Source organism: Ctenopharyngodon idella, chromosome 7 (assembly GCF_019924925.1).
Source record: "Ctenopharyngodon idella isolate HZGC_01 chromosome 7, HZGC01, whole genome shotgun sequence".
Classification (NCBI taxonomy): Eukaryota; Metazoa; Chordata; class Actinopteri; order Cypriniformes; family Xenocyprididae; genus Ctenopharyngodon; species Ctenopharyngodon idella.
Window position 1 is genome coordinate 21,642,624 of NC_067226.1, and position 23,470 is coordinate 21,666,093.

Below are 23,470 nucleotides of genomic sequence, written 5' to 3' on the forward strand. Positions count from 1 at the left end.
TTTTATTAACAAACTAGGAGTATTAATATATATAATTAACAAACCATGATTCATTTTGTGATTCCAGAAACCTTTATTCAAGAACTGTATGTTCTTGAATAAAGGCAATAGTTATTGGAAAGGAAAAAAGAAATTTCAGTTTACATATGAATTTTTTTTTTTTTTTTAACATTTAGATTTATTTTAAATCATCCTGCGTTTTAAAACCTTGCCAGTTAACTTTTATATTCGCACGCTGTTCTGACATATGCTTTTTTGAGCGCGTACACCTGAAGTGCACACACTAAAAGCCTGTCAAACAGCGTGCGAGTACTGAACTAAGTTCTTTTTCGCGCCTTATTGCGCTTAAACCGTCAAATACACACAAGCTTTACATAAGCACAGTTGTTTATATATTAAGTGAATGTAAACGGTTCGGATGCGTGTCAGTATATTGAATCCGTGCATTCGATCTTAAAGTGACAGCAGCCTAAAACACCTACTGCCATCTGTCATTAATGTTAATCAAAGAACAAAAGACAACAAGAAAATCACTCTCTGCTCTTGATTGAATAACTTCAGTAGCTTTAATAAGAATCAGTGTATTTTTAATTCATACAGTGAAGTCAATGTAATGTTTTATTTTTTCATTTGTTTATTCAATTTCTTGAATGCTACTGTTAGATACACCTACAGTAGCTGAAAAATTAAAGTACTGTTTATTTCATTTTTATCTTATATTGTATTTGTAATTTGCATATTTGTTCTTATTTTTAATAACAAAGATAAAATAATGAAATAAAATCAAGTGAAATAAGATTTTGGTCGTATCACCCACTCCTACTTTGGCCTAAATGGTCTATGATTCTTTTTTCTTTTGTTACCTTGTAAGGCTAAATTTTTAAAATAGGGAAATTAGTTTGGCTGTACTGCTCAGTGACTTGCAAAATAGTCTTAAAAACCAACATGAAAAAGAATTGTGATCCTTACAGAAAAACAAAAATTGTGATATATTTTTGCCATATTGCCCACACCTAGCGTCAGCTGAAAGAACAAGCTTTTTCATTTTGATGAAAGATTGCAAAAACATTTTTTTTTTTTTTTCCATTCACAATAAGACCAGAAAGGTATATTAATAAAGAAAATTGGTTCAATCATTTTCATGTTGACTTTTAAGGTAGAGAAAATCTATTAAGTTTAAATATAAGGCTACTACCAATGATTTTTCCACTTTTATCTCTAAAATATTAAGCATCTGTAGTTAAAACACAGATGAAATCCTACATGCCAACAATGGTTTAGTGGTCAAGTCTAAACTGTCATATTCAGGTAATAAAACTCATGTGCTATGGCATTACTATTAAAATACCTTAAATACATTGGATGGTCACATTGTAGCAAACCCCAAACATTCCATGCCTTCACTATACTATTAGTAAGACACAAATAAAATAAAAGCTAAATAAATAATGCTAAAACCAGAGCTCAAAAACATACATCTAGAGCGTGGACAGCTTGTGCCATTCCTCTTGCCTTTTACTCTATTAGAGACTCCAAAAATCTTCATGTAAACAATTTTTGAAATGACACTATCAGCTTTGTGCAAGTTAGAGCACTGTGCGTTGTTAGTCTCTTTTGGACCATATAAAGTAGTAATCTGGCAGCTTTGTAACATGCTATACTTAAAGCATAAAGCATGCCACCACATAGCACATCATCTGGACAGTCAAACTTACATAATGTATTCACACAGTTTTCAAATACATTATGGAAAATGATTGATAGCATCAAGGTTTGGTACAGCTGTAGTGATCATGATTCGACTTTAGGTCCCATAGCAGATGAAAGCTTGAATTCACTGACGATGGATCTCCACGGCTATTTTGTTTTAAAGTACTACGGAGTGTATTACCTACTCTCTCACCAAGCACAGACGCCAGAGTTAACGCTGCTAGCGAAGAGCACGAAACCCTAGAAAAGGTGCTGCAAGCCTGCTAGTTTATCATATAAGTTGCTATAAATTGCAATACTTCTGTCTAAAAGTTTAACCTTTAAACTCTATGATTCACATTTGCTTAGGCGGATCTGCATCCAAGTCACATTTGGAAAAATAAACCTTTAATCTATAGCATACTAATGAACAACCTTACGAGAATCTTTAAGAACACTAATGTTTAACCAGGGTTTCTATGCTGCGTTGGTCATCTCATCAGTGAATTCAGCCATAATGTCATGCAGCCAAATGTCCCGTTCCTCTTGTGAAGTGTCCACCAAATAGATCACCACCTTACGGTCCCAGGGATGTGATGCCTCCTGCACTGATTCCAGCTGGGCAACCAGGGGCTTCTTCTCAACGTGGTTCCTGAACAAAATGGAGGCCTCCTCAGACCACTGCCTGGGTTTCACACCTGGAAAGATCAGACACACCTTCAGATCTACTGCACTCTGGAATGCAAACAGTCATACTTGAATTTCTCAAAATTGCTACATGAAAACAAGGAACAGTTCTGAGATTCAAATCATGCATGCGGCCCATATGAGTCAGGGACTTTGACAAGCCTCTGTGGAAACAGGAGTGATAGTCCAAACAGCACACAGTCTGACCTGAATATGGATTCATGACAAATGATAAACTCAGTCAACTCTCTACAAAAGCAGTTCCCTTTCTTCTAGTGTTTTTCTCCTTTAGTTTTATTTTACCCTGCCAGGTATCATTTATTTCACTCATTCAGTTCAAAAGAAACTAACTTGATTACACTTTTTTCATTTATATACTCTGCTGTTTAATAGTTTGGGGTCTTTATCTTTTAATGTTTTAGAAAGATGTCTCACCAAGGCTGCATTTATTTGAAATACAGTAAAAATTGTTATATTGTGAAATATTTTTTTCAATTTAAAATAACTTTTTATAATTTGAATATATATCTTAAAATGTAATTTTTTCCTGTCATGGCAAAGCAAAATTTTCAGCAGCCATTACTCCAGTCTTTATTGTCACATGATCCTTCAGAAATCATTCTAATATGATGATTTGCTGCTCAAGAAACATTTCTTGTTATTATCAGCACTGAAAACATGGTGATGTGGTGATTTATTTCAATCTGTTGTATTATAAATGTCTTTACTGACACTGCTGATCAATTTATTGTGTCCTTGCTAAACAAAAGTGTCTACATACAATATATATATATATATATATATATATAATGTTAACAATATATACAATATTTAATGTTAACAAATACAACTCTTGATTTTAATAATGTATTAGTAAATCTTGAAATGAACAAAGATCAATAAATGGTGTAGAAGTGCAGTTCATTATTAGATCATGTTAACTAATGTAGTTAACTAATGAACCTTATTGTAAAGTGTTACATATATATATATATATATATATATATATTGCCAAAAGTATTGGGACACCCCTCCAAATCATTGAATTCAGGTGTTCCTATCACTTCCATGGCCACAGGTGTATAAAATCAAGCACCTAGGCATGCAGATTGCTTCTACAAACATTTGTAAAAAGAATGGGTCACTCTCAGGAGCTCAGTGAATTCAAGCATGGTACCGTGATAGGTTTCCACCTGTGCAATAAGTCCATTTGTGAAATTTCCTTACGACTAAATATTCCACGGTCAACTGTTAGTGGTATCATAACAAAGTGGAAGCAATTGGGAACAACAGCAACTCAGCCATGAAGTGGTAGGCCACATAAAATCACAGAGCGGGGTCAGCGCATGCTGAGGCGCACAGTGCGCAGAAGTCGCCAACTTTCTGCAGAGTCAATAGCTACAGACCTCCAAACTTCTTGTGACCTTCAGATTAGCTCAAGAACAGTGCGTAGAGAGCTTCATGGAATGGGTTTCCATGGCCGAGCAGCTGCATCCAAGCCTTACATCACCAAGTGCAATGCAAAGCGTCAGATGCAGTGGTGTAAAGCACGCCGCCACTGGACTCTAGAGCAGTGGAGACGTGTTCTCTGGAGTGACGAATCACGCTTCTCTGTCTGGCAATCCGATGGACGAGTCTGGGTTTGGCAGTTGCCAGGAGAACGGTACTTGCCTGACTGCACTCTGCCAAGTGTAAAGTTTGGTGTGGGGTTGTTTTTCAGGGGTTGGGCTTGGCCCCTTATTTCCAGTGAAAGGAACTCTTAATGCCTCAGCATTCCAAGACATTTAGGACAATTTCATGCTCCTAACTTTGTGGGAACAGTTTGGGGATGGCCCCTTCCTGTTCCAACATGACTGTGCACCAGTGCACAAAGCAAGGTCCATAGAGTCCTGACCTCAACCCGATAGAACACCTTTGGGATGAATTAGAGCGGAGACTGCGAGCCAGGCCTTCTCGCCAACATCACTGCCTGACCTCACAAATGCGCTTCTAGAAGAATGGTCAAAAATTCCCATAAGCACACTCCTAAACCTTGTGGAAAGCCTTCCCAGAAGAGTTGAAGCTGTTATAGCTGCAAAGGGTGGGCCAACTCCATATTAAACCCCACGGATTAAGAATGGGATGTCATTAAAGTTCATGTGCACGTAAAGGCAGGCGTCCCAACACTTTTGGCAATATAGTGTATATACACACACACATACAGTATATGCCTTTTCTCATCATTGGATCTTATTGGATATTGTTGGAGGAACATTCACAGGAACTGCATGGGATCATGGAAAAAAAGTCTCTTCTGAATGGATAGTGGATGGATTTTGAGAGCTGATGAACTACAAGTCTAAAACAGCCAGGGTGCGATTTGTAGGGGGGAATGGGGGGGATTTCCCCCTTCTGGTCTATGTATCCCTGCCTCTGCTGAATTATTTGTATCCCCGGTGGGATAATTTTTCAGACACGCATTCCAATCTCGCCTCAGCGCTAGGCGCAAGTCAAACGCACGGAAAAGGTGCAGGTGATGACGAGGGAGCTTCAGTTGAACAACAGTGAATTGTGGTCAGATGAGATGTTGTCAGGCTATGTCAGTAAAACTCCAATCAGCCGTTATAACCTACTGTGCTCGCGGCGCACACTCAAGAATTGCTTGCGCAAATGCGCCGGCGCGCGCTGCAAATTACTTTATTATAGCTTAAATAAAGCGCAAAAGAAACTACGGGCATGCACTCTCATTATTCTGTTGTAAATGAAGTCATGAAATTACCAAACATGTGATTAAAGCTGCTTCAAAACTGTGCATGCATGTATGTATTTGTTGACATGGTTTTAAAGCTATTGTTTTCCAATTTTAACTTAAAACGTCTTAAAATGCACATATGTACACCAGAGAAATCAAAATTTTCTCGGGGAAGCATGCCCCCTAACCCCCCTAGCAAACTACATTTTGTGACCTCGGTAATTATGAAACCCTGCGTATGGCCCAGCATGCTTCTATTCTATCTAACGAAATCAAAGGTAATCGTGTATTTCTCCATATGTGCGCACTTTTGGACTAAAAGTTTGTATGTGTATGCACTGTGATCAAAAATAAATGGGAGCAAACACGATTGAATGTAGAGGTTTGTGTCTCGTTATTCTATTTAAAAAATCAATAACTACCGACTGATTTTGCATTCCTATCAAAAATTAAGTATTATTAGTTTCATTGTAAATTGTGGTGCAAGTATCGAAGCTATCTAATCTAATACTTCAAATCTCAAGGTTAAATCAGAAGATTTATTGTAAAAATGTTTCTGTAACAGCTGCCAAAAAAAGTACATAGCTCCACTGTGGTTTATGATTTATTTTCAAGGGGAAAAAAAATTAAAAATTTTCAAAACATCCCCCCCTCTGTTTTTTTCACAAATCGCACCCTGAAAACAGCCTTTTCAATAAATGAAAGAGCCTTTCTAACAGGAAATGAAGTATACCAGCCAGCTGAGCAGTGATGGCCTGGAAGGGGAGCTGGCAGAACTCCTGGGTGAGGGGCCGGAGCTGGGTGCTGCTCACCAGCTCATGTTTGCCATAATCCAGCTGAAACACTGAGACCAGACCATTGGTCAGAACTCCTTTCACCAACACACGGTACCAGCTGCAAAATGAAACAGAGGATGAGTGGTCACATGACTTCACAAAACACTTGAAATACCCCATGTCTCTCAGAAACAAAACTGCACAGGGTTTACATCAGACTTTATGCTGGTAGTCCACCTACACCAAGGGTGTCCACTGTCCAGTCTTACTCCTGGAGGGCCACCTTCCAGCATAGTTCAATTCTAGCCCTAATTAAAGTCACCATGAAATCAAAATTGACAGTTCTTATCAACCTTCTTATGTTTTTTATGGAATTTGCAGCATTTATTATAAATGATTTATCTGTGCACATTTTTTTTTTAATCTTTAAACGAATTAACTTCCCCTCCCTCTTGCAATGACTTCTCTTCTCTGATGACAACGTGTTTACTGGCGTGAGGGCGGGACAAAATTGTCACTCATATGAGATTACAGCAATAACAAACCACAATGGTCCAACGATCTAATCAATTCTTGATGGAGGAAATAAAGTCCCGCCCTAAGCCGTTTCACTCAATATACACCACAATAGAGAAGAAAAGACTATCGCAACTTCCGTTTCATGCCGACTTTAAATACACTTGAACCAGGATCACTACAAACTTTCAGGCAGATATGTAGGAACTCTGCAGGAAAGTGGTCCTTCAGGAGCAGGATCGGAGACCCCTGACCTAGACATGCACACAAATGCAGACACTTACTTGTTTTCCACCTTGGCAGCGCAAACCTGGTTCTTCTCTACTTTAAGCGGTTTCTCCTCCATCTTATTATAATGCAGAATCATCTCCCCCATCAAAACCACCAGTTTGTACATATCCTGCCATGGCTGTAGCACAAAGTGGCCAGGATGGCACGCCACTGAAATAAACACGTCCATATTCTGCCCAATCTCAGGCAACTCCAGCAATGGTGGAAGAGCCAGCTGTTCAGGTGGAGAGCCTGGAGGTGTGCCCTGGCTCCCCAGCGGAGATGACATCTTTTTGGGTGTGTGTGGGGCTTTATCCCCTCTGTCAGTGCTGAGGTTGGAGGTCTGGATGGTGGCATGGATTGTCGGGGCATTCAGGGCTTTTAAAGGCCCTCGGCTGCTTAAGAAAACATCCTTCTGGTGGTTCCACAGATCAGAGTCAGCCAGCTGTTGGTTTAAACTGCAGCTTGTGTCATGGAAGTTCTTGCTGGTGAAAAGATAAACATGAGCAAGGCGTTTGTTCTCATCCAATTTAGCGATCTAGAAAAAAAAATGCATGAAGTGTTTTTAGTGCTTCTTTTCTCCTGTTCTTTTAGGTGTCATTGCAACGCACATCAAATTACTTGGCGGTCGGATATATTATACAGTCCCAAACAAGGCAAAGTGGTTCATCTTCTTGAAACTGCTTATGCTAAATTTAGTCAGGGTTCCTGGTTCATGAGCTACTTGCACTTCAACAAGTCATTATGGAAACTTGTTTCCGCCACTGGAAAAAATAAAAATAAAAAAGGTAATTGTGACTTTTTATCTCACAATTCTGACATTTTTTTTCAGAATTGCATGATATAAACAATTGCAAGTTATAACGTAACAATCGTGAGATATAAACTCGCAATTCTGAGAAAAAAGTCTTTTTTTCCTCATAATTGGACTTTATATCTTGCAATTCGGGCATTATAACTAGAAATTGCGAGTTTGTAAATTTGTAAATAACTTTCTCCGAATTGTGAGATGTAAATTCGCAATTGTGAGGAAAAAAGTCAGAATTGTGAGATAAAAAGTCTTTTCATTTTTGTTTTATTCTCTGCCGGAAACAAGCCTCCCATACATCATGAATGCAGTAACCCACTTAAATATCTGTTTGATCGTGTTAGTGTTATTGTTAACTAAAACAATTAAAAAATTTTTTGATAGTTAAAATAAAGCTGAAATAGAAATAAAATAGAAATATTAGATACTTAAAAAATTAAATAAAAAATTAGAAATGTTGCCTTTGGAACTAACCAAAATAAATATGTCCAAGTTCAAATTTTAACTAAAATTAAATAAAACTGAAATAAAATGTAATTAAAGCTATAAATATATATATAAAAAATCAAATACTAATAAAACTGACAAGTACATAATTGATATAATTGCTATAAATCTTGTTTGCTAATTTTAATGCTTAATGTATTTTTTTATTTTTTGGGGAAAGTACTTTGTAAAAGCAACTTTGATGCCTTTTCACTTTTTTAACACATTTTTTCTACACTGGAATTTGCCTCAGGTTTATGTCTGTATCTTATGTGGAAATAAAGCAAGATGAAATGTAAATGTGAAAACAGAGCAGTATTAGTATTTAACTGGCCTTCAAGCTGCAGTCACTGCAGTGGAGAACCGTGTCTCTCAGCCACTGTACAGCATCAGGAGTCCATGCGCCTCCACTCACAGGCAGATCTGCCAAACAACACTTCAGTGCCTGCAGAGGGACAAATATAGGAAAAGACGCACACAAACAAGCTCACATATTAATGACCTAACAATTTAAAGTATAAGTTCACAGAAAAATTACTATTCTGCTCTCTGCCTGAACAGCTGACACCCTCTTTTCTTTTAAACCAGTTTGACTCTCATATTTATAGACAAATGTCTAAGCTGCTATTTTTTCATACAATGAAAGTGAATAGGCTCCATGGACAGCCGTGGATAATATGGGAAAAAAGCTGCCTGGACATTCTGCCTAACATAAAGTCATATTTCGGAACAACACAAGTAAATGAGTGTGTAAATGATGACAGAATTTTCATTTGAGGTAAAATATCCCTTTAAAATACAAAATTACTGTTTACAAAAACGCTACCTTCCTTCAGGCACTTTATTCAAATGTAACTAAAAATAAACAAAAACTGCTGTTACAAACCGCTACTCTCATTAACTTATTTTTGTTGTCATTAGCTGTTGTCTGACCTGGGTCGGGGTGGATATAAGGTCACGCAGCAAAGGAGGTGGGATCTCTCTCAACTCAATAACCTCGACCGACGCTTGGACGCCTACATCCACAAACAAGATGTCCAGCACCCGGCTGCCATGCAGGTTTGTTATCTATGAAAAAAATGCAGAGTACATAGTTATAGTTCTGACACCTCAGGAATGATATATGAGAAATGTTTAACGAGATCAGCTCAGATTTCAATAATAATTATAATTTTCAATACAGGAACCAGACATTGATTTAGTGAATTTGAATTTAAGCTGCGCTCACATTCACAATATGTTGGAATTACTATAATCACGAGATCCCTGACTTTGTCTTTGTCAAACTCATAATTACAGGTAGGAAACCCATCATTTACCCATCATTTGACCATTGCAGCATCATGCAAAAACAAACAAAATTATAGTGGCTTCAATAATTAAAAGATTAGTAGTTTGGTAGCAACCTCTATATTCATGTTTGACATGTCATTTTGTTACAGTATATTATATATTCACTACTGTCAAAAAGTTTAAGGTCAGTAAGATCCTGATGTTTTTAAATGTTTCTAAAATCTCCTGTTCATCAAGGCTGGATTTATTTGATAAAAACTACAGTAAAACAGTAATATTGTGAAATATTATTATTTAAAATAACTGTTTTCTATTTTAATTTATTTTTAAATGTAATCTATTACTGTGATGAATTTTCAGCATCATTACACCAGTCTTCAGTGTCACATGATCCTTCAGAAATCCTTCTAATATGCTGATTTGATGCTCAAGAAACATTTCTTATTACAGTAATATCAATGTTGAGAACAGTTGTGCTGCTTAATATATTTGTGATAACCAAGATACATTTTTTTTTCAGGATCACAGATCAAAAGTACATTTTTGTTGAATAAAAGTGTTAATTTATTTAAAAACAAATCTGACTGACCACAAACATTTGAAAGGTACAGTAGCATAATAGGTGAATTTATACAGTAATGCAATATTTTGATGCCATTACCAACAAAGCCACATGTAGAACCATTTTGCCATTATGAGTGGTACCATAAAAATGTCTGAGTCAGCTTAATCTCCGAATTGTCATCTCATGATGTCAGTAATTCTGACACAATGAAAATGCAGCGTTCCTGATGCATGAGGGGACAATTCTATTTACAGTGGAATTTACTTACAGATTTGCAGTAGCCGTTAACTAGTTCAAGTAAATGTTTTAATCTCTGGTCCTGTTCAAAAAACTCTTTTCTTTACTCTGGTATTGATAGCATACTCACCTCAACTCGGGACCATTTTCCTTTATATCGAGCCAAACAGTTTTTGCCACAGAAAGGCCGTGAAACCAGTGACTCTGATGTGACCTTTAATAGGGAAAAAGATATGTGAGCATATCCTGTCTGCCATACAACAGGAGGGAACATATAAAAATGGGCATGACACTGCTCTACAGTGTGCTGATATGTAACATACTGCAGTAAACAATGAACAATTACTATTTAAAACAATTTGATATATACATTGTTAGGCACTCTAATACACAATCTGTGCCAGCAGGTAACTATTGACTAGGGATTATGTACTCGACGCCTGCTAATCTGATTAAACTCATAATCCCAATCTGTCCATTTTGGCCTCCTCTCCTCCCCTAAAGAAGTCCCTAGCCAGATATTTGAAGCTGCACATACAGAGATTATGCCTGTTGCAACTGCAGTACCTGGGAATGGAAGTAGTTTTCAGTCTTCTCCAGAATTTCGTTGAGTTTAGTCAGGCCTCTGGAGGGCACCTGACAGTAGATCGTCCCATCTGAACAAACGCTGGTCACACTCACATTCATATAGGCACTGTTCACCTACGACAGAATACGAATATATGTTTTGTTATTTATATGTTAAAAGCCCAAAAATTTAACTAAGTTTGGCGTTAGTAAGATTATGAAAGAAATGAATACTTGATGCATTAAACTGATCAAAAGTGACAGTAAAGACATTTATAATGTTTCTATATTTGTGAGGACATTGCATAGACTTCCATTTTTGGCTGATTTATAAGCCTTTTAACTAGTGAGGACCAGTAAAATGTCCTCACTAGTCGGTAGTCATTATATTTAACTATATAAGTGAGGACATTTGGCCCTCACAAGTATAGCCACAAGTTTATAAGTTGTCACAAGTTTAGTATGTTTTTAAGCCTTTTGGTTTACAAGGACACAGTTGTAATACCCATGTCATTATACACATATGTGTCCTCATAAACCATGTATACTCTGTTAAAGTCTATGTTAAATGCATAAATGTATCACATGAATAAATTTCATTTTAAAATATACTAAAAATTGATTTTTTTAATTGTAATAATATTTCACAATATTAATGTTTTTACTGTATTGATCAAATAAATGCAGCCTCAGTGAGCATAAGAGACTTATTTTAAAAACATTAACAACATAATCCAGTCCTCGAATGTGGCTTTCCAAAAGTGCTGATATAATTGGTCTAAATACTATAATAGAATAAGACCTTTGCACTAACATGGTACTCTTGAGGTACCTTGGCATCTGTCCCATGGTACCAGCACAGTATTTTTTTTTTTTTTTTTTTGGATATGAGGGTTTCATTGTAATATCAAACACTTCTATTTTTGGTTACCTTTAAGGGACTCTCTAAGGATCTGTCTTGCAGAGCTTTCATACAGGCAGCATTGATGTTGATATCATCATCTTGTGATGTGTCATACAGCACCACCAGAGGCACTTCCTCACGCTCTAAGATCTCAGCCAATAGAATCTTGCCAGTGGCCATGGACTCAAACCTCTTCAGTACTGCCTGCTCATGACTGAATGACTCCAGGCCTGCAACAAATTAATATAACGACAACAACATTTGACATCAAATGCTAAACTATTTTGTCACAGAGAATTCTGAATGCAAATCTTACCTGCCAGTCTACATTTGGTGGCTTGGAAAGGCAATCTATAAAACTTTTCATGTAAATCAAGTAGTTTGCTCTTGCTGATGACTTCAGAAAAGCCATGATCCACGTAGTACACCTGTTTAAACATCAATGTACAAGTGCAGTAATAATTATTAACAGAGCATTATCTTATTTATGACAAAGATATTGCACAAATTTCTCACAGATCAAAACAGCCTCAGTTCTACACCTGAAAACCATAACAATCCACTGTGAACTGCACTAGACCAGTGGTTCTAAACTGGGGAACCGGGACCCACTCGGAGGCCTCAGCAAACTTCCATGGGGGCCACAAGATAGCTTAAACATGATTTAAAATTAGACAAAAACAAGATTTTAAATAAGGTAAAGCAGCTAAAAAAACAAGACGAAAACTGTCTCACAGAATTTTAAAAGTATGATTTGTAGACCTGGAAGTCATGGAAATTATTTGAAAACAAGCAGCTTTGTCATCAGAGCAGAAACACAAAAAATATCTTAGCCTACATGGGGGGCTTTTGAATATTATCTTGGACAATCAATGGGGAGCAGTGGAGTCAAAAAGGTTGAGAACCTCTACACTATACTACAATGTTCAATTGTGATCTTCAATAACCCTTTAATAACGCACCTTGACCTTGTCGGCCATGACCTCACACACTTGTGCCCGGAGGATCTCCTCCTCTTCCTCAGCACGTACAGCAGTCAGCTGACCTGGTGATGGTGAGGTCAGAGCCATCTTGGTGTTGTCCTGCCCATAGAACTCTCTCATTTCATCTTCTAACTTCTCCTGCTCCTTGGAGTAACCTTCACCTATGTACCTACATATAAACACACCCACACTTTACAACAGTAAGTACAACAGTGGCTGCCAACTTTTACAGTGCCCTAACATATTTTTCCTCCGCAGGCATTTCGAAAAATTCTAAGCCCTGATCCGACCTGCTTTGAGATTAATCGAAACATTATTACCCATTTGATTTGAAGCAGAAACTTTTTTTTTTTCTCGAGGAGCAAAACCGTGGCACTCTGTTTACTGCCAAAATGCAAAATTTGTCTGGTTTTCTGGTTCTATATAAGGTATATTAAGGCATGACAAGGGTCACACCTCTCATGAACTGCTGGATAGTGTTCTTAAAACGCACCTCAGAATGACGTTGTTTGTGTCACTTGCTTCAACCACCAGGACAGAAGGGTACTCCTCTTTAGGGATGACAAGAGGAGGAACAGTCTGGCTCAAACGAAGCTCTGCTGTCTCTTTCGTCTCTGAGCCAGGCAATCCCGACTGGTTACGGTTCTCATCCTCCACTACTTTTGCATATAGAATTGCTCTTTTGGGGTTGTCTGGCATGGGGTAGTCTATTGTGCATATATCTGAAAGCAGGGTGAGGTGGTCGAGCACAAACTCTGGTAGCTTACATTTATATGTGTCCTGATAGAGTTTAGGTAGAGCATGGGCCCACAGACCACTGCTGTATTTCAAGAGCAGCTCTCCAAGCTTCTGCTTGAGGTCCGGGGATAGAGCCTTGGGGGACGCCGGAGAGCTTGATTTGGAGGTGGAAGATGATCTTTGAATCTGAGGTTTTTTGTGATGAGATGGGGATTTGTCATGTGTAGAGGGTGTAGCAGCACTATGTGGGGTAGTCTGGCTAGTTTCTTTAGCAGGGTACAGAAGCAACTCTTGAGGTTTGCTGCTGCATGGTTTCTCAACCTGTAAACCGAATAACAAGACAGCATTCTTATACAAGGACACATTACAGAGAGCTAATATATTATAATTAGTTGATCTTTTATTTTTTTTCCTGTGGTTCCCTTATAATGTTAGTTGAGCTTTTTAGCCAAAATAGTCTATTTATTTTTCCTGGCCATTTTTAACTCTCTCTCCAACCTTTAAAATTAAGTATGCAGAGTTGTAATTTCTACACACAGCCAGGATCAACAACAGAACAAGGAAATGTGGGAGTTCATCTGTTACTGGGTTTGAATTTCTGACTTCAAAATGATGTTTTTGAGTCTCAGGACATTTTCAGACCTGTAAATAGTTTGCTGTGCACTGTCTCCTTGATTCGGTTTACTTTCACAAGGCAATACTTCAGAGTGTCTCAAAATGTGTTTATGCATGTCACATGTAAGTAAAACTGTCCTCTCATTGGCTTATCAAGATGAACTGACAAATTAGCTCTGACTAGCTGTCATTACATATGCACATATATGAATCTAAATAAGCTTTGCTTCCCACTTTAAAATTTATATCATATATAATTTATCAGTTACAGCGGAAATTAAATGGAGAGTTCACCCAAAAATTAAAATTACCACACAATTTACTCACCCTCAAGCCATCCTAGGTGTATATGACTTTCTTATTTCAGCCAAACACAATCAGAGTTGTATTAAAAATATCCTGGCTCATCCAAGCTTTATAATGGGAGAGATTGGAGGATGAGATTTTGAAGACCAAAAAAGTGCATCCATCGATCATAAAACGTACTCCATGTGGCTCTGGGGGGTTAATAAGGCCAGGATATTTTTAATATAACTCTGAATGTGTTTGGCTGAAAGAAGAAAGTCATATACACCTAGGATGGCTTGAGGGTGAGTAAATTATGGGGTAATTTTCATTTTTGGGTGAACTATCCCTTTAAGGCTTTGTCGAGACAGCATTCTTGCATTCTCCACCTGTATTGGAGAAGAGTAATGACATTTTAAGATGAAGCAGTAATGTGCTAGGTAATGTGCTCCCACAGAATTAGACACTGCTGTTTTTTTCCTATTATGAATTATGATATAGCTTGTTTGGTTAGTCTGTATCTATAAACTTACAGTACAAATGTGAGTCCAGTGTTCCAGATCTTTAAGGGCTTCACTGGGTAGATCTTGCTTATAATGCTCTCGATACAGCTGAGGCAGCTTGGATACCCAGAGGCCATTGCTGTGTTTGTTAAGAACCTCTTGAAGACGGGACTGCACCAGCTTAGGACTGTAAGGCGCAGAATGAGGCAGTCTGGGTTTTGCTGGAGTTGTGTTTTCATTCAGGTTATAAGAGGCTAGAAATATCAACAACATAAATGTTGCAGCTTAGTAACAATTCTGCATTGACAAACCATAAACTAAAACTATTAACAGTTTGATATTTTGATTGCTGAATGAATTTGCAGTCAATACCACCTAATAAAGACTATTTAAGTATCAAGTCTTATTCCTGCACATAAAAGGAGGAGTACACCCAAAAATGACTAGTCATATTATTCAACCTCAGGTCTTTCAAGACAAATATGACTTTCTATTAATGACAATTTTCTGGGTGAACTATCGCTTTAAGATATAACTAACAGCAACATCAGAATTCAGAACTGAAGGTATGTAGACCTCAGAGATCCCTCTGTGTAACAGCAGGAGCTTTTTTCTGCTTGAGACAGAAGATGACTGTTTTCTTTTCATCCTTAATGAACATCCCATGCCTGGAATGTTTTCTGGGACAGGAAGCAAGGTTGCTATGGACTCCAGTATAATTGTAACCTTTAAAGGAGCTTCTTGTGGATAAGAATGTTTAGGCAGTCTGCACATTTAACACTTTTGCACCCAAAGTATGCTTACTATTGCTCTGCTGTGGATTTCGGGAGAGATGGGTATGAACTTCTTTCTGGAATCTGGAGGGAAGGGTCATCCTTTTCTCTGATCTAGAAAAAAAATGAGATTATAGTAAGAAGAACAAGTAATATCTGTAAAATACAAATTTGTTGATAAAAGATGCCCTTTTTTAGATTATATACTGCAAGATTACAACTTAAGACCTGTTCACACCAAGGATGATAACTGTAACGATAAAGATATAGCTCTAAAAAATGCTCTAAATATAAAAGAACAGCAGAGTCCACAACACAAGTATAACGATAATAGTAAAGAGGAACAATATCGTTGGCATTACTTTTTCCAGTTGATGAACAATAAAAACACTGACAGCCAATAAGAGTCCATCCTGCTTTAAAGAGCTTGAGCAGTTAAAGCGACAGAAGACATAAACTACAGCATGCTTAGAATAAACATAACAATATTATCCGCTGGTGTGGACACTAGTATAGTTATCGTTATAGTTCTCTTTATAGTTATATGGTGTGAACGGGCCTTTAGTATTTTTGATACTCAGTTCCTTTCATTATAGTGACAAGAATATTTAGGATTCTTCAAAAATTCATCTTTCGCATTCCAATAAATTAAAGTCAGCATGGAATGAGAAATGAGCATTCATCCTATCTATTTGTAGATGCATGTATATAATTTTGAATGACGTCCTATGTTTAATTTTTAACATTTTTTTTGACCTCGTAATCTTCCTTCTGGTGATGTATGCAAGACATCTCCAATCTTAAACCCCACCCCTCACAAACTCGCATTCATTTTTGAGTGCAAGGCCCACATCTCAAAATCCAATCATCAGCCAATGAATAGAAAAAGGTTGGCACCATAAATTTTTTTCTTATCTAATAATCCATTTTCAATCAGATGTGTGTCACAATACGGAAGAAAATATCTGTTGCTACCTTTGTGCAACTTTAAGTCACTCAGGTTTGGAATGATAAATTGTTGTTTTTTAGTTAACTATCCCTTTAAAATCTATGAGAGGAAAATAATGATGCAAAATAGAATTATGTTACAGAAATAATACTATTATAGCAAATACTACTTAATAAATACAAATTTGCTTCTTAATACTTCAATATTGCTTGGTTTCCCTCCTAATCACTGATTAATCAGCCTAATACTGCAAAATAGCCTAGTACAGTTTTCATAAACTCAACGGACAGCAGCAATATACAACAAATAGTACAATGGTAAGGGCAAAGGCAGACATTTTGGCAAAGTGCTGCAGCGTGATAAAGCAGGGGTGTGGAGGTCTTATTGCATATGATTCTAGGTGTCAGATGACCCAAACTCCCCCTCACCTTGTACCAAAGGGAAAGTGCTGATTCATTGTGGACTGGTTTAGAATGGCTAATCTGTGAGAGAATGGAGGGAGGATTAACAAAACCCAGTACACCCGCTTAACTCTGCCACCCTCTGTACCCTCACAGCCATTGTGTGTGTGCCACAGTAAGCGATACAGAGCACAATTCTAAAGAGTGAGGTCAGTTGTTTGCTCGCAATGATTTTTGGCTGAAGTGATCTCACATACACACAGACAACAACCTCCATTCGACTGCTGAATAAGCACTGGGTTCAGCCAGCACTGAAATGCTGAAATGCTCTGTTATTGCCAATAAAGTCAGACAGTATCAACAGCTAGAGACATTCAGTTGCTAAACTGGAAAATTAAGAGACTGTGAAAAAAAATAAAGAGCTTGGCATTTCTGTTCACTCATTAGGACTTGATTTGTATTCTCAGCTACTTGCTTGGCAAAATGCTGCTCACACAATGAGTGCACTTACTTAAGAAAGTATCAGCTGTACATAAATTCTGTGTACACTTCTTTTTATCTTTCAATATATGATTTTCCATTGTCTTTCAAAGTACTTATTTTATTTATCTCTTAATCTGGCTATAATGCAAAGTTTTACCTATTAACTCCAATTGACAGGCTTTTTCTTTTGAGTCACCTTTCTGAAGGAAGGGAGGGTTTTCTTGTGGGTGTATTTGGGGGTGTGTTGTGGGGTCTGCCGCCTTTCCCATCAGACTGGGAGTCCCTCATGCTTCCTGTGCGAGTGTCTCCATGACCCCCTCCACGACCTCCACCTCGTCCCAGACGTCCACGGTGATCGGGCTGTCTCAGAGATGTCCTTGGCTTTGCTTTGAAGGAGATAAGACAATATCTAAATCAAAAAAGTATTATACAAAATATAATCATAGCTAAAAATAATACACATAGCTTTGGGCCTTTGGCCCCATCCACAGAGAATTTGAGTGTCCTGTGACCCATTTACAGACAGTGTATAACAGGAATTGTCTCCTTTGTGTCTTTTCTTAGTTGTAACAACAATTTCTGTCAACATACTGCCATTAAAGCACACTTCCTCACATGGACAGTATTATTGCAGGATTACACTGTTTACACTGGCACAAAATCCTTCCTCTCCAATGGGTTGTTAATGGCTGTGACTGGATCACTGAGAGGAACCTGAGACCGATCAGTCCGATTCATGCTGGTTTAATGCACCTGTTCAGTGGATTTACTGAAAAAATCCAAAGAACTCAAAAGAACAATTTGTTCACGAAACAGATATCACTGCTTCTCTCATGAACACATCAAGGAGAGCTATGTCAAGTAAATGTCAAGATTTTCAGTGAATTATGGCTTAGATATGTGTCTATGTGTCTGTTCGATACAAAAACTGTAATATAGCTTCAAAAGAATTGGAATATTGTGCATGAATCATATAAACTACTTTTATGGTGCTTTTGCTCCTTTTGTGCTCCATTTCTAATTTGTGTTTTGTGGAAGAAAGAAAACCATATGTGAACAACATGAGTGAGATTAAACTATATCAGAATTTAAAATTTTGGTGTAAACTATCCCTTTAAAAAAATCATTACAGCATGCGAACAGATGAAGTATTGTAAGCAAGAGCAAACATATGTCAGTGTGCTTCACAAACAAACAGAGCACATCAGATAATCTGTATGGTATTACTCTGCACATTCTCCAACAAAAGAAATATGAAGTTTATGGAAACCCACAACATTATCACTAGAAATCAGGACATGAAACAAAAATATGACTCTCCTCTATATTCACTCTTGAAAACAAAGCATATGAAATGCAACAACAGTACATTTACATCATATCAATCAACCAAAGACTATGAATTAAAACCCATATTGTCTCATACACATTCAGCATGACATCATACCACTTATCTGACTGTAACAGAATGACATCATACCTTCCAACCCGAAAGTAAACCCAGCTGACTGCTTCCTAAAAGTGCGAGCCGTCCAACTGGGCTAGCATGGAGAAGTGGCAGCAATTTAACACCTTTATCACTGTCTACAGCCCTCCTGAGATAAGCGTTCCACAGGCTGATAGTTTTTACAAGACAGCGGAAGGTGAGCTAAGAAGAGAGAGACAGGCAGAGCATCACCACAGCAGCTGCAGTTGAGTCATTAAATAACAAATGAGGGAAAAATAAACGGTTTCAAACAATCCTCCCCTGAACAGCCACGCCGGCTCTGCTGTACCTCTTCACAACACTGCAGTCTCCAGACCTCCCTCTCTCCCTCTTTCTCTCTCTCTCTCTAGGTCAATACAGATGCCTGTTTTCTGCTGTATCACGGCAAGCCAAGTCAGTACTGAGTCACTGATCAAGGGACAGCGTGAGCATGAAAATGCCGGAGCAGACAGTGAGTTTACAGTTCCCAGAACAGCCGCAACCTGTAATCTGAATGATCTAATGCAGAGTTTTATTCTTAGTACACCCAGAATCATGCTCACATCCTCAGAGGAGTTTAAATAGGCCATATGCACAACCAATAAAGACACGAGATGCACAGGACATTAGATAATGTCCTCTATATAATAAAGTCTTCAGGATAACACATTACAAGAAGCGATGCGTCCACAGTGGCAATTGTGCAACAAAAATGTAAACTAAAATATAAACTAAAAAAAAAAGTTAAATAAAATATACTTGGTCTATTTGGTATGTCATGTATTTAATATATTTGTAATTACACATTTGTAATCACAAACATATAAGTTGTAAGTTGCAGTTTAGTACATTTAACAACAAACTACAGTTATAATCAAGTACTTTTTATATGATAGTCAAAATAAGTGTACTTCTTTAAGGCGCAACAAAAGATTATCCAAACACAATGATTTATAATGTACTTTAAAGTAAAACCTTTAACATACATCCTCTATATAACGTCTTCTGGACAACACAATACAAGAAGTGTTGCGTCCGTCCACCATTGAAATAAACAAAACTGATGAAAGTCTCACCGTTCAGCAAAAGAGGAGCTGCAGGTTTGACTCTCATTTGACAGTTCACCATCTGAGGACGGCCGGTCTTCTTTGCCGTGCGCTGACGGGCCGCAAGCTTAGCAATGTGGACCATCTCGTTCCCTGTGGTAGCATGGCACACCACCTATGGGGTTTTAACCATTTAACATTTCAGTATTCACATATACATGCTGAATTAGTGAATTTCAAAAGATAAGTGAGAGTCTTACCTCCCCAGACTGCCTTTTATCCAGTTTCACGACCGAAGGCATGCTGTGCAGGAGGGCATCCAGTGTGGCATAGCCCATCTGTTTATGTGGTATGAGCTCACCCGTCAGGTCTTTATACTCTACCTGTAGGTCGGACAGTGACACACCACTCTTACTGGACTGGAGCACCGCCCGTATCATCTTCTTCACCAGTTCCTCATCCGCCATCTTAAAAACAACAAAAAGTCACAGTGTTGGATGTGGTCTTAATTCAAACCATTCAAAAGTTTGGGGTCGGTAAGATTTTTTAATCATTTTTGAAAGAAGTCTCTTTTGCTCACCAATGCTGCATTTATTTGATCAAAAATAGAGTAAAAACAGTAATATTGTGAAATTGTTAGGGTTTTACTCGGTTCTGTGGACTGTTTATTTGCTGTTCTCCTTCTGTTTAGTTAGATTCCTTTTTGTTTCCTAAGTTACTGATTATGCCCTAGTTTGTTCCAGTTACTTATTAGTTTCACCTGTGTCTCATTTAGCTCCATTTGTTTTCCCTGTGTATTTAAACTCTGTGTTTTAGTTTCTACTGGTCATTTCTCATTTATTTATTGTGTGATGTTTTTCATGTGGTTATTCAAGTGTTTTCCTAAGTTTTGTATAGTTTAATAAATACTGTTGTTTATATCCTATTCGTCTTCTTTGTGCGCTGCTACCATCCTGTGACAGAAATATTATGGCGATTTAAAATGACTGTTTTCTATTTTAATATATTTTAAACGATATTGTTTCCCTGTGATGCAAAGCTGAATTTTCAGCAGTCATTACTCCATTCTTCAGTGTCACATAATCCTTCAGAAATCATTCTAATATGCTGATTTGCTGCTCAAGTAACATTTCTTATTATTATCAATCTTGCAAACAGTTGTACTGCTTATTTTCGTGAAAACTGTAATATATTTTTTTCAAGATTCTTTGATTAGAATTTATTCACAATAGAAATAGCTTGCACCAATAGAAAAGTCATTACGGCCCTCTTGTTCAATTTAATGCATCTTTACTCTAAAGTATTAATTTCTTAAAAAAAAAAAATACATTGTACTGACTACAAACTTTTGAATGGTAGTGTACTCTAAATTTACACTTGATATCAACAAAACAATTTCTCACCAATAGATCATTTTAAAGCCACTTTAGTTGGTCAGCGGTCACACTTGACTGTTAATCGATTTACGTGTTAAAGCTTTAGGTCCTGCATTGATCTCCTCTATGTTAAAGAGTGTTATTGATTACAACACATAGAAAGCTACTGGACAACAATTACCTTATCTAGTAGCTGATAGCGTTTAGAGTAGATCACATCAAGCCTTGTTAATCCAAATCAACCAATGGCTAGTAAGATCATGCAATTGCAGCACTTTTGTCATTTCATGTCATTTTATTCTTACATGGATATGGTGGTATTGCTGATGTGACTAATGAATTCAGCGATTCACATTGCCTTCTGGACAAGCCGGTCACAACCAGACAGTTACTCAGCACAAATGATAATCACATTCACATTGATTAACCCTTGTGAAAAAGAACAATTTAGCATACTTTTAAAAAGAGTACTTATTACATAAATAATAAACTTTAAAAGAATATACTTGAGTGTGATCTGAATGTAATGTTTTCGGACACTCAATTAAATGAAAATGTATTATAGTTTAATTTATTAAATGCAACTAGTTGAGCTTTTTTGAACCACTTAAGTGGGACTTAAGTATATGTAATTTCATAATTACATATAATGTCTTTGAAATATGGTTAAAATGTATCGTTGAATATACTGACAAGCATTTATTTAAACTAAAATATACTTTAGTGTCATTTCTATCGAGACTTGTCTATCATGCATTTAAATATAATTTGTAATTACACATTTGCAATGATTAAGTTGCAGTTTAGTACATTTATATATTTTATATTTATATTTCAACACACAAAAATTGTACTTCTTTAAAGCACAACAAAAGTTTACAGTTAAGTAAAATGTTAACACTTTATTTTAGGCGTTACACATTACATGTAGTTACTATAATAATTACTATATAAATTATGCATAATTACATGCAACTAACCCTAAACCTAACTCTATAGTAAGTACATGTAGTTAAATAATATTACTCAGTACTTAAATGTACAATTACACTGTAACACAAACACTAAAATAAAGTGTAATCAGTAAAACTTTTAATTTGACATCATTACAAAGTGCACTTTTTAGTGTGCTTAAGTGTGTTTAGAAACAGTCATGAAAGTGTACTTTCTTGAAGTAGAGTTAAGAGGGCTTTTATTTCGTAAACATTATTAACCACACTTTTTGCCAAAGACTGTTGTTATGCACAGAAGCAAAAAAAACAAAAAAAAACGGTTCAAGTGTTTAGGTAAGTGCTGGAGTGTTTTTGTTGTCAAATTTAGGAGACCAAGGTATTTGTAGTGTATTCTTTACCAAAAAGAAGAAGAAGAAGAAGAAGAAGAAGAAGAAAACAGAACATTTAAATATAGATTATCATGTCTGGAATAAATGCCATACTAAACTATGAAGCTCCAGGTAGTTGACATGACATGTCAAGTAGTAGCTATATCCGTGTTAAAATGCCAAATTGCAACACACCTGTAGCACGACGAGAGCATCTATCGCATAAAATGAAAGAGAAAGTAATGAGAATCGACAGGGCAGTGCTCGTGTACACTATACACGTTTGACGTGCTGCTGTGTTGAGGACAGATAGAGACACACCCTTTATCATGGACAGCAGTCGCCATCAAAACACTTTTATATATTATTATTTTACAAAGATATTTTATAGTTAGGTGATTTGATTTACTTAAAGTTATATATAAGTTAGTGTATTTACAGCAGGATAGCTGACATAAAATGAATGCATCACCTTTACAGTGAACATGTTAAAGAATTTGGACCGGCCAACTACTGTCGTGAGCGTTGTCCGCTCCCTTCGGCCACGAAATCCCAAATATCTCACTATAAACTTGTTTTAAATGTGTTTCAGCTTTATTTCACTGATTTGAAACGGGGTGATTATTCGCAGAGTTTAGCTCACTGTCGAGCAAAGTTACAATAGTAGCAATAAATTGACACTCGGACGCGCCTATCTCTTCCACCAAAGCTGCTTAAATATAAAGCGGCGAGTAATTACATTTCCACAATGTCTTAATTCTTACCGCTCTATATAGATGTGATTCGGTCAGGCCGGTTTAGATGACAGCGACTGGCTCTTTGACACTAGCCGGTGTCCTCCTCGCGGTCCGTCCCGCAGCAGTGTGTGGCAGTCCCGCTGAGAGCTACTCGCACCATCCCATCTGTAATTACACACAACCCGCATGCGCACTACACGCAGCATAAGCACGCAGGTACAACTGACAGCTTTACTGTACTGTACATAATTCAAACAATACGCACT

The 23,470-nt window shown here is 37.2% G+C and overlaps 1 protein-coding gene across 4 annotated transcripts; it reads right to left on the reverse strand.

The window, feature by feature from the left end:
* Positions 1-541: 541 nt before the first annotated feature.
* tdrd7b (tudor domain containing 7 b) lies at positions 542-23,391 on the reverse strand. Of its 4 annotated transcripts, XM_051900966.1 has the most exons (17): positions 23,232-23,391; positions 20,031-20,237; positions 19,801-19,945; positions 17,456-17,645; positions 15,458-15,540; positions 14,684-14,907; positions 13,006-13,571; positions 12,492-12,681; positions 11,846-11,957; positions 11,557-11,759; positions 10,626-10,760; positions 10,189-10,272; positions 8,897-9,031; positions 8,298-8,408; positions 6,684-7,207; positions 5,841-6,001; positions 542-2,387 (listed from the first exon to the last, which is right to left on the reverse strand). In XM_051900966.1, exons 2-17 carry the CDS (start codon positions 20,235-20,237, stop codon positions 2,167-2,169), a joined length of 3,291 nt encoding a protein of 1,096 aa, XP_051756926.1. In that variant the 5' UTR covers positions 23,232-23,391; the 3' UTR covers positions 542-2,166. The 4 variants fall into 4 exon arrangements, with proteins under 4 accessions (XP_051756926.1, XP_051756928.1, XP_051756927.1 ...); XM_051900968.1 differs by lacking the exons at positions 19,801-19,945; positions 20,031-20,237; positions 23,232-23,391 and adding exons at positions 18,740-18,907; positions 19,035-19,131; XM_051900967.1 differs by lacking the exons at positions 19,801-19,945; positions 20,031-20,237; positions 23,232-23,391 and adding an exon at positions 18,740-19,050.
* Positions 23,392-23,470: the final 79 nt, after the last annotated feature.